Source organism: Oncorhynchus gorbuscha, linkage group LG11, assembly GCF_021184085.1.
Source record: "Oncorhynchus gorbuscha isolate QuinsamMale2020 ecotype Even-year linkage group LG11, OgorEven_v1.0, whole genome shotgun sequence".
NCBI classification, from domain to species: Eukaryota; Metazoa; Chordata; class Actinopteri; order Salmoniformes; family Salmonidae; genus Oncorhynchus; species Oncorhynchus gorbuscha.
This window is the reverse complement of record NC_060183.1, coordinates 62,542,474-62,554,190: the sequence shown is the minus strand read 5'-3', so window position 1 is coordinate 62,554,190 and position 11,717 is coordinate 62,542,474. Positions and strand designations below refer to the sequence as shown.

At 46.2% G+C, this 11,717-nt stretch overlaps 1 protein-coding gene across 1 annotated transcript in view; it reads right to left on the bottom strand.

Moving 5' to 3' along the window:
* Positions 1-793: 793 nt before the first annotated feature.
* Positions 794-11,717, bottom strand: part of LOC124047907 (synaptic vesicle glycoprotein 2C-like) — a 92,909-nt gene continuing 81,985 nt past the window's right edge. Inside the window, exons 11-13 of the mRNA XM_046368240.1 lie at positions 2,638-2,841; positions 2,272-2,431; positions 794-2,164 (exon numbers count right to left, since the gene is read on the bottom strand). Coding sequence (XP_046224196.1) covers positions 1,981-2,164; positions 2,272-2,431; positions 2,638-2,841 — 548 coding nt within the window. The 3' untranslated portion in view covers positions 794-1,980. The remainder of the gene's footprint in view (positions 2,165-2,271; positions 2,432-2,637; positions 2,842-11,717) is intronic.

The following is an 11,717-nucleotide window of genomic DNA, read 5'->3' as shown; positions in this document are numbered from 1 at the left end:
TTGTAAGTAAGCATTTCACGGTAAGGTCTACACTGTTGGTTAGGGGCTTGTAAGTAAGCATTTCACGGTAAGGTCTACACTGTTGGTTAGGGGCTTGTAAGTAAGCATTTCACGGTAAGGTCTACACTGTTGGTTAGGGGCTTGTAAGTAAGCATTTCACGGTAAGGTCTACACTGTTGATTAGGGGCTTGTAAGTAAGCATTTCACGGTAAGGTCTACACTGTTGATTAGGGGCTTGTAAGTAAGCATTTCACGGTAAGGTCTACACTGTTGGTTAGGGGCTTGTAAGTAAGCATTTCACGGTAAGGTCTACACTGTTGGTTAGGGGCTTGTAAGTAAGCATTTCACGGTAAGGTCTACACTGTTGGTTAGGGGCTTGTAAGTAAGCATTTCACGGTAAGGTCTACACTGTTGGTTAGGGGCTTGTAAGTAAGCATTTCACGGTAAGGTCTACACTGTTGATTAGGGGCTTGTAAGTAAGCATTTCACGGTAAGGTCTACACTGTTGGTTAGGGGCTTGTAAGTAAGCATTTACACTGTTGGTTAGGGGCACGGTAAGGTCTACACTGTTGGTTAGGGGCTTGTAAGTAAGCATTTCACGGTAAGGTCTACACTGTTGGTTAGGGGCTTGTAAGTAAGCATTTCACGGTAAGGTCTACACTGTTGGTTAGGGGCTTGTAAGTAAGCATTTCACGGTAAGGTCTACACTGTTGGTTAGGGGCTTGTAAGTAAGCATTTCACGGTAAGGTCTACACTGTTGGTTAGGGGCTTGTAAGTAAGCATTTCACGGTAAGGTCTACACTGTTGGTTAGGGGCTTGTAAGTAAGCATTTCACGGTAAGGTCTACACTGTTGGTTAGGGGCTTGTAAGTAAGCATTTCACAGTAAGGTCTACACTTGTATTCGCCGCATGTGCCAAATCAAGTTTGATTTGAAACCAGTCAAGACACTTCAGTGAGTCAAGTCAACTCATTAACATCGACCCCAACCCATGGTTGGGAAATGAACAACGTTTGAATATATACAATATATTATACACGTACACACAATATCATACATACACACACACACACACACACACACACACTGTACATTTACACAAATGATCCATACCTGGTCAAATGCAAAAGCACGTACTACAATGATGCCATTATGATACTGCAAAGTCATGAATATGTTAAAGGCATAGTTCACTCCAAACTATACATTTAGCTTTCAGTGAAATAGGTTAAATATCCCTTAACATGACAACAGAGTCATGACCTCACAAGAGCTTGAGCCTGAAACCTAAATGGCCGCTTCTCTAGTTAGGATTCTGCCCTTAGAGAATGATTCTGTTGTAACGTATAGTAACCATGGTACCCAGGCTGACTAAAGAACGTATCTTATCACCTAACTTGTATTCATGTCAGACCCGTAGCACTGAGGACAGCAGCAATAGGTACCTTTGATTAAACTTAGGCTCGGTTTAGAATGGCTTTTTCATATCTCATCAAGTTAAAACCCTCCTGCTTTCCGCTTAGACAGAGCTGAATTTTGATCAACTTCCCAAACTAAATGCCTGGATATTCAACAAGAAATAATTTGAAAACAAACAGCTGGTTTGGGAATGACAAGGTTGAAAAATAGGTTAGGCAAGATAGTCCGGTCTTGGGGCAGAAACAGCAATCATCTCTCTAGCTGGGCAGAGCCCTCCAGAAGGTGAATAAAATAGGGTTCAACTCTTCCCACGCACTCCACCCCGAATTCCAGCTCCACCCCTCTGGTCGCAGGTACCTAAGGTTAAAAAAAAATATGGCCAAGGGCTCTTTTATTCCGAATATAACTTAACAAAATGTTTGACTAATTGCACTTTAGCACTTGCACTTCAACATGTAGCCCTTCACTTGAACACGCTATCATAAGCCTACATACCACTGTCTTAAAGTGTTCAACTAAAGCCTAATGGGTACATGAGTGAAGACTGCTGGCTAGTGTAGTTCTACATCAAGACTTGGCCGCGTGTGTCAGGCAGTCGTAGTCCCACCAGGCCTCCTCCCACTAGTACAGCCGACGCCAGCAGGATGGGGATGGTCTTTGTGATGCCAACCAGAGAGCCGAAGATCAGGTTCCCCAACACCGCTGCCAGCTTACACATGGCATTACAGAACCCAAAACCTGTACCCCTGGAGAGGAGAGGAGGGGAGAGGAGAGAGTCAAGGATGGAGGGTATGTGTGTGTGCGTGTGCGTGTGCATGTGTGTGTGTGTGTCGTGCCTGCGTGTTGTACCCACCTCCTGTCTGTCGGGTAGAGCTCAGCAGTAACAACATCCAGGGAGTTCCAGGCGGATATACTGAGGCCGTTATAGAGACACAGCATGAAGATCATCATAGACTCACTTGTCCCAAACCACAGGAAGAAACAACTGATGCCTGACAGCACCATGGAGCCCCCTGGAGGAGAAAACATGCTATTACACATCATATTACAACATAAGACATGATAACAGATTACAAACACATTTTCTTTTTGGTGATACATTTTTTTTTTTTTTCATAGGTACCGATATGTAAAACCCCAGGGGGGACAGTCACACAATTGAACATTTGTATGAATATCAAATTCATACTCTGTATGAAGTAGAATTTTAAAAACTTACCCAGCATGCTCAGGCGCCCTATCTTGTCCATGAGAAGGGCGGAGACTATGTTGCCGGGCAACACGGCGAGCGTCCCCACGAAGTTGACAAAGTAGACCCAGTAGGCACTGTAGTCATCATCAAAGGTCATCTGACAGCCCGTCTTGTTGTGGTGGAACGAACTGTTGATCACCCTCGACCCCACCAGCTTAGAATCGTCAATATCTGGAGAAAGACAAAGAGAGAAATAGAGAATCAGACAAGTGTACTATTTTGACTCCTTTATGTTCTGTTTGTCTGGCAGGTGAACTTTCTGAATGGACACTGTGCTGGGTTTATACTTATTATCTAATGCTGCTTCCATGGGCCTTTAACTCTCTTTATTAACTCATGTTTGTCCCCTATCGTTCAGACATGGTCTCAGCCTGCCTCTTGTGAGTGTCTCTTCTCTTGATGAAGGGAAGGTAGAATAGGGCCGGGGGGGGGGGGGGGTCAGAAATATGGTCCGTCTGCAAAACATCCGAGGTCTTTTAGGGATAACGATGTAACTCTCCCCTGATGGAAACACTATTAATACACGACATCACAGAGAAAGAGCAAAGGCAGCATACACTATGACCTTTTCATACCTCTCTCTCTCTCTCTCTCTCTCTCTCTCTCTCTCTCTCTCTCTATCCCTCCCTTCCACCCTCCCTCACCCCCTTCCTCTCTGTGTCGATGCTTGAGGCAATGAGACTCCGTCTCCCATGAGACTTTGCCACCAAGCTCACACGCCCAGAATGTTTTCATGTTCAGCTGTTTCCTAAATACTGAGATGGAACCGTTTCTAAACCTGCGACCCCTCATGGTCTGAGTCAGCTGAAGCACACCGTGGCCGTTAGCGGTCCCCCTAATTCACTACTCCCTCAGAGACCCTGCCTTTCCTGGTTCAACTATTAGTCAGCTCCTCTTATAATTAGATTGTACTCCACATGAACCCTCCTTCATAAGGGCGACATAACACAGTCGTAACAATAATATAACAGATGTCACAGTATTGAAAGATAACATTAACCAAGAACTGTGTTCAAGTGTACATTGAGATGATATTACAGCGTCCATTGGTCTGTGTAATGTCAAGCCAAAATAGAAAATATATCTTTCCTTCCCTCCACCTCACTTTAGAGCACCGCATTTCCATCCCTAATCTTCTATCAGATACAATTGAACTGCTGCAGGAGTGTGCAACGATCATTGCAATGCTATTTATAGGTGATACGTATGGACGTACACACAGCTCCGTTTCTTTGTCAAGCACAGTGAACAAGGAACATAGAGGCCCTTTCTGCAGAGGAAGAGAGGTTGAGCTGTAATTCACTGGTGTAAAGGAAAGCTAGGGGGGAGAGAGGGACAAGAGGAGAGAGAGAGAGAGGGACAAGAAGAGAGATAGAGGGACAGGAGAGAGGGGGAGAGGGAGGGAGAGGAGAGAGAGGGGGAGAGGGAGGGACAGGAGAGAGAGAGAAGGAGAGGGACAAGGGGAGAGAGAGAGGGACAGGAGAGAGAGGGGGAGAGGGAGGGAGTGTCACGAACCGGCTCAAAGCCCGTAACAAAGGGAGACAACGTGGAGATAAGGAGTAGCAAAATCTATATTTATTAAATAAGTAACTAAGTGTAATATACAATGGTGTGTGTAATCAGTAATCAGTAGTGTAAGTGAGTGTTTTGCATGCATGAATGTGATAATGCAGGGTGATGAAAGGTGCCAAAGCAAACAAACAAACAGCCACCAAGAACCACAACACAATCTACAACGGGTGTCTGCATGGAGAGAGTCTCCTCCATGAATGTGGAAGAGGTCTATTTATCCTGGGAGACACCTGGCCCAGGTGTTTCCCATGTAGCTGACGACCCTCTCAACTCCGCCCACCGGCATCCTAATAAGGAAACAAGAACAACGACAGAATACGGCAGACAGAGTGGGAGGGTCGTCACATTCCCCCCCATAAAACCGGGGACCAACAAGGACCCCGGAACAACATACCAGCCTCCCGCGTCCCAAATTGACACAGGCCTCTGCGTCCCAAATTGACACAGGCCTCTGCGTCCCAAATTGACACAGGCCTCTGCGTCCCAAATTGACACAGGCCTCTGCGTCCCAAATTGACACAGGCCTCTGCGTCCCAAATTGACACAGGCCTCTGCGTCCCAAATTGACACAGGCCTCTGCGTCCCAAATTGACACAGCCTCTGTGCCCCAAATTGATGAGGGTTTACGTGTTCACACTTACAATTTGCCCCAGCCAACCTCCTCCCCAGACCTCAACAACCTTCGCACAGGAAGCAACATTTAAGAGGAAAGAAACAAGACCAGGAGGGAGCAGACAGGACAGAGAGAACATGACAATACGAAACAATGGTCAGTCACGTAAACATTAGGAACAGGGCGCACGAGAGAGCGCATCAGCAATCACGTTTTCAGTCCCCCGGATGTGCCTCACATCGAGATGGAATGATTGTAAAAATAAACACCATCGCATTATCCTCTGGTTTGGACACATCATGGACCTCAAAAAGTGAGGGGTTATGGTCGGTGTAGACCACAATAGGTACTACCCTGCAATATACAATCGTCAGGACCAGGAACATCTTCCTCCTCATGCACAGGTCTAGCACGACAAGAACCCAAGGAAACAACGGTATCAGCCAAAAGAACAGGTTTACCGTCCTCTGTAGAATCCCACTGTTCAGTCTCAGAGGAACGTGCATAATAGGGTTTTAACAGATTTACATGGCACAGCTGGTGTGCTTTCCTCCGTTCTGGAGTGGCAACTAGATAATTTTGCTCAGTGTACTGGCGCACCACTGTATATGGACCTTGAAATTTGGCTTGAAAAGGAGAACCAACAATTGGCAGCAGAGCAAGAACCTGGTCACCTGGACTAAAGTGACGAGGCTCAGTTCGGCGATCAAATATGCCCTTCATCCTCTCCTGTGAAGATGATAACTTCTCTTTAGCCATTTCACCAGCGGCATACAGCCGTCGCCGGAAATCACACACATACGAACACAGGGACTGAGGAGGCTCGGGAGACTTCCAGTCATCCTGGAGAACAGATAAAAGTCCACGCACCCTATGTCCAAACACAAGGTCATTTGGACTGAAACCTGTGCTCTCCTGTGAAACTTCCCTAGCGGCTAACAGTAACCAAGGCAACCCCTCCTCCCAATCCTTATCCATCTCAGTACAATAAGCTCTCAACAAAGACTTAAGTGTTTGATGGAAACGTTCCAGTGCTCCTTGACTTTGCGCGTGATAGGCGCTAGACACATTGTGTTTAATATGGAGCTGTTGAAGAACCTGACCAAACAGATTAGAGGTAAAATTAGATCCTTGATCACTCTGAATGACCTTAGGGATTCCAAACAATGAGAGAAACTGAGTCAAAGCTTTTAACACCGATTTAGTCGTGATAGATCGGAGAGGATAGGCAGCAGGAAACCTAGTGGTCTGACACATCACAGTGAACAGGTAACTGCTACCCTTTTTAGAACGAGGCAGAGGACCCACACAGTCAATAATCAGATACTCAAAAGGTTGGCTGAGTACAGGAATAGGAAACAATGGTACTGGTTTAATAGCTTGATTAGGCTTACCAGTTAATTGACAGGTGTGACAAGTTTTGATAAAATCAGAAACATCCCTCTTTAATCTAGGCCAAAAGAAATGTCTTAATATGCGATTGTAGGTTTTCCTCACCCCCATATGTCCAGCAACGTCGCTGTGAGAAGTTTCCAACACCAACTCACGAAGCTTAACTGGTACAACAACTTGACTAATTGCCTCCCCAGAAAAACACTATCATGAGACACCCACTTTCTCATCAGGACATCCTCTTGGAGGAAATAGCCATGGGCGACATCTCCCAACTGTTCTATAGGCACAATTTGATCACGCAACTCTTCCAACGTGGGGTCATCCCGTTGAGCATTGATTAGATCTGAGCGGGTTACAGATAACGGGATAACAGGGAAGACAGTGACATACTTTGTATTATTATCATTAGTCGGCGCAGTGACTAGTTCGCCACGGCTCATAGAACGTGTCACTGCACACGCAGAGAACACCTCTGGGAAACTCTGTACACTCTCATCAGGAATCCCAACAAATGACGGCTTAGTGGAAACCACTAGAGATGGAAACACGACTGGCCATACACGCTCACCTGCCAAGTTATTCCCAAGGATAACGTCGATACCCTCAATAGGCAACGAAGGACGCACCCCCACAACAACTTCACCCTTCACCAGCCCACAATCCAACATCAGTTTATGCAATGGAACTGACAGAGTGTTCAAACCTATTCCCCTAATTAGAACACTATTCCCTGAATCAGTCTCAGCAGAAAAGGGTAACACAGACTCCAACACAAATGATTCAGAGGCACCTGTGTCTCTCAGGATCTTCACTGGCACTAAGTCTTTACTTCCTAACATAGACACAAAACCTTCTGTAATGAAAGGTAAATAGTCTGGATCAATATGGACTTTCACATTCTCCTGGGCCTGAGGAAATGAGTCAAGAATGAACTGATGTGGAACAGGTGCAGCTAACGCAGCAGGCTTAGATTTAGCGTAAGCACCCTTTGACCTGAGAAGTGGACATTCGTTTTTCCAATGACCTGAACCTTGACAGTAGTGACACTCCTGCCCAAAGTCAGCCTTACCATGGGAGTCAGGTTCAACCCTAGTTGAATAGAACTCTGCCCGAGAACCAAAGTATCTCGGTGAGCGAAGCCCAAATCTATCCGAATGCCCCCACTCTTTCCGAATACGGGGTTTTGCAAAGACACTTTTGTGAGTCAACACATACTCGTCCGCCAAAACCGCAGCTTCAGCAACATTCTTTACTTTCTGTTCATTAATATAAGTGGCAATACGATCAGGAATTGTGTCCTTAAATTGCTCTAACATAATCAGATCACACAGCCCTTGGAAAGTCACAACTGCAGAGGCGGAACACCAGCGATTAAACTGTAAAGATAACTGTCGCGCAAACTCAACATGAGTCTGGTTATCGTCCCTTTTTAAAGTTCTAAATCGTTGGCGGTAAGCCTCAGGGACCAATTCATAAATCTGTAACACAGCTGTTTTAACTTTATCATAACTGGCACTGTCGTGTACACTAAGAGCTGAATATGCTTCCTGCGCTTTACCAGTCAGCACACACTGCAACATTAAAGTGCGGTCAGAATCAGGCCAACTCCTAGCGTCAGCAACCCGCTCAAACAACGAAAAGAATGTCTCGGGGTCCCTTTCATTAAACCGAGGCAATAACCGCAAGTTCCCAACAATATCAAATGTCTCTGGGGCATGACCAAAAGCGGAACTACCCCTAGGTAAATCTGGGTCACCTTCCCAAAACAAACTCTCCCTGAGATCTTTCCTTCCCTAACCAACTCTATACGTTCTTGTTGCAACTTGATTTTAGCACGCTCCATATCTTGTTTAAATGCCAATTCCTTTTCATATTTCACACGATCATGCTCTAGCTTCTCACGATCATGCTCTAGCTTCTCACGATCATGCTCTAGCTGTAACAAAAGCAGTTCTTTCTGCTGTTCAAAAAGAAGGCTACTAGGACTAACCGATGGAATGGCCATTGTAACGTTATGGGGAGACAACAAATCCTCAGCAGAGGCTGGCCCGGTGGTAACTTCAAGAATACCACTCTCCATCAGATTGGCTTTCAATATCAACCTAATAGAATTCTTTAGACGTTTATCACTAATCTCAACCTTGTAGTGTTCCGCGACCTTCAACAGCTGTTCTTTAGTACCTAAATCTAACAATTCCTCTGATGGAGAGCGAATGAACTTATCTACATAAGACGCCATAATCACACAAATTTTTTTTATCGCTTTTCCCTTCTGCTGAGCACACCAGAACACAACCCGAGAATTGACAATCACCCTGAGCACCACAGAAGAGAGATGAGATATGGAGCTTCCCCAAAACCTACAATAACTCAACCCTAGTCTTCGTGCAGATTTGCGGTGGGAATTTACGCACTGTAGCCCGCTGGCAAGGAAATAGAACTCCCCAGCATGCTGGCAAATTCCACCAAGCCACGGATGTGCCCCCGAGACAACTGCTCAGTCCACAGACACCACACAAAAATAACAAACATTAACCATGCCCAACATATTCCAAAAAATGAAACACGTCGCTAAACCTATCAGGGGAAAAAGGCTATAGCTCCGGGTAGCAAGTTCCACTACCCTACCCAAATCTCCCACCGAGGTACACAGCAGATTACTCACTTCAGACTGACGTCCCAACAGAAAGTAAAACAAGAGTTCAGGCTAGGCAGGGCCTGAAACTAACCATTATACTCTCTCCAACACAGCACACAAACCAAACAACAAAGGCAACCAATACTGGGCCGATCACACTCAAACACAATATTCAATCCAAACACGTACCTCCACGGTCTCCCAAACCAATAGTTCAAAGATCCCGGATGAGCCCCCACTTGTCACGAACCGGCTCAAAGCCCGTAACAAAGGGAGACAACGTGGAGATAAGGAGTAGCAAAATCTATATTTATTAAATAAGTAACTAAGTGTAATATACAATGGTGTGTGTAATCAGTAATCAGTAGTGTAAGTGAGTGTTTTGCATGCATGAATGTGATAATGCAGGGTGATGAAAGGTGCCAAAGCAAACAAACAAACAGCCACCAAGAACCACAACACAATCTACAACGGGTGTCTGCATGGAGAGAGTCTCCTCCATGAATGTGGAAGAGGTCTATTTATCCTGGGAGACACCTGGCCCAGGTGTTTCCCATGTAGCTGACGACCCTCTCAACTCCGCCCACCGGCATCCTAATAAGGAAACAAGAACAACGACAGAATACGGCAGACAGAGTGGGAGGGTCGTCACAGGGAGAGAGGGACAAGAGGAGAGAGAGAGTGACAGGAGAGGGAGGGGGAGAGGGGGAGAGAGGGACAAGAGGAGAGAGAGGGGGACAAGAGGAGAGAGAGAGAGAGGGACAGGAGAGAGAGGGGGAGAGAGGGACAAGAGAGAGAGAGAGAGAGAGGGACAGGAGAGAGAGGGGGAGAGGGGAGGAGAGAGGGACAAGAGAGAGAGAGAGAGAGGGACAAGAGGAGAGAGAGAGAGGGACAGGAGAGAGAGGGGGAGAGGGGAGGAGAGAGGGACAAGAGGAGAGAGAGAGAGGGACAAGAGGAGAGAGAGAGAGGGACAGGAGAGAGAGGGGGAGAGAGGGACAAGAGGAGAGAGAGAGAGAGGGACAGGAGAGAGAGAAGGAGAGGGACAGGAGAGAGAAGGGGAGGGACAGGAGAGAGAAGGGGAGAGGGAGGGAGAGGAGAGAGGGGGAGAGAGGAGAGAGGGGGAGAGGGAGGGAGACAGGGAGAGGGAGGCAGAAAGCGAGAGACCAGACAGAGACAGAGAGACAGAGACAGAGACAGAGAGAGAGAGACAGAGAGAGAGAGAGAGAGAGAGAGAGAGAGAGAGAGAGAGAGAGAGAGAGAGAGAGAGAGAGAGAGAGAGAGACAGAGAGAGAGACAGAGAGAGAGACAGAGACAGAGAGAGAGAGACAGAGAGAAAGAGAGACAGAGAGAGAGACAGAGACAGAGACAGAGACAGAGAGACAGAGACAGAGACAGAGAGACAGAGCAGAGAGAGACAGAGAGAGAGAGAGAGAGAGAGAGAGAGAGAGAGAGAGAGAGAGAGAGAGAGAGACAGAGACAGAGACAGAGACAGAGACAGAGACAGAGACAGAGACAGAGACAGAGACAGAGACAGAGAGAGAGACAGAGACAGAGACAGAGAGGGCAAGGGGGAGAGAGAGAGAGAGAGAGAGAGAGAGAGAGAGAGAGAGAGAGAGAGAGAGAGAGAGAGAGAGAGAGAGAGAGAGAGAGAGAGAGAGAGAGAGAGAGAGAGAGAGGCAGAGCAGAGAGAGAGAGAGGCAGAGCAGAGAGGGAGACAGAGAGAACACATAGAGAGAACACACAGAGAGATAGAGGGAGCAGAGAGAGAGAGGGAGGGAGAGAGAGAGAGAGAGAGAGAGGGAAAAAGAAGAGAGAGGAGAGTAAGAGAGTTATGTCTGAAGGGTTTTGTGAGAGGCATGCTAGAAACCTCATCTATAACATGGTTGCTGTGAGGAAGAGATGTGCTCAGAATTAATAGAATGAGTAACATTTCAAGTAAACAACCAAGTGTGTGTGTATGCGAGCACGCGTGCATGCCAGGGTTTCTGTTAGGAAAATGTGGAGCCAGACATTTGAAAGGCAACATTGTAATTTAAGGGACATTTGAGAAATTTGCAGACCCATATGCATTTAGTGTATAACCTGATTAGGGTGTCCACCCACGGTGCTCAGAATGACAGAAATCCCATTTCGATGATGGTAATTTATCTTAACAGAACAGGTATGTCAAGGATGCAACGATGTGCGGTCATTCTTACCCAATTCTGATGTGCCCTTTGAACATGTTAAAATAACTGTCCACATTTACTTTTCCTCGGCCAACAAGACAAGTAAGGAACAGCAAAATCACTTGCCTATGTCAATCCACTATATTAGAAAAGTTTAGGCTACCTAGTCTATTGGTCAGTTCTTTGAGAAGACATGTCATATTCCAAACAGACAGTTGTGGGACAATAGATCCCAAATTCAAACAAGCAGTAGGCCTAGGATACATAAACAAATATGTTAAAAAGCAATCATTCTGATGCACCAGATCAGAAGCTTCAGTTTAAAATATGATTTATTCACATTAGAAGCGCAGCAATGTGAACAAGGCAGTAGACTACACGCAAATGTTCTTTCCATAATGCAATTGCAATTGAGCTTGAGGCTATGATTACGCTACCGGATCCGGCATGGCTCCACGCAAGAAGTTAAAACGTTCAGGTTTCAAAACAAAATGCATACTGCCAAAGTGGTGTGATGTGCTGATGAAGCCTGCCTCCCATTGCCGTTTGATGCCAAGTTCAACACAACTGGGAACTCAGACTTCTGACAGTGGGTTCAAGACAACTGGGAACTCAGACTTCTGACAGTGGGTTCAAGACAACTGGGAACTCAGACTTCTGA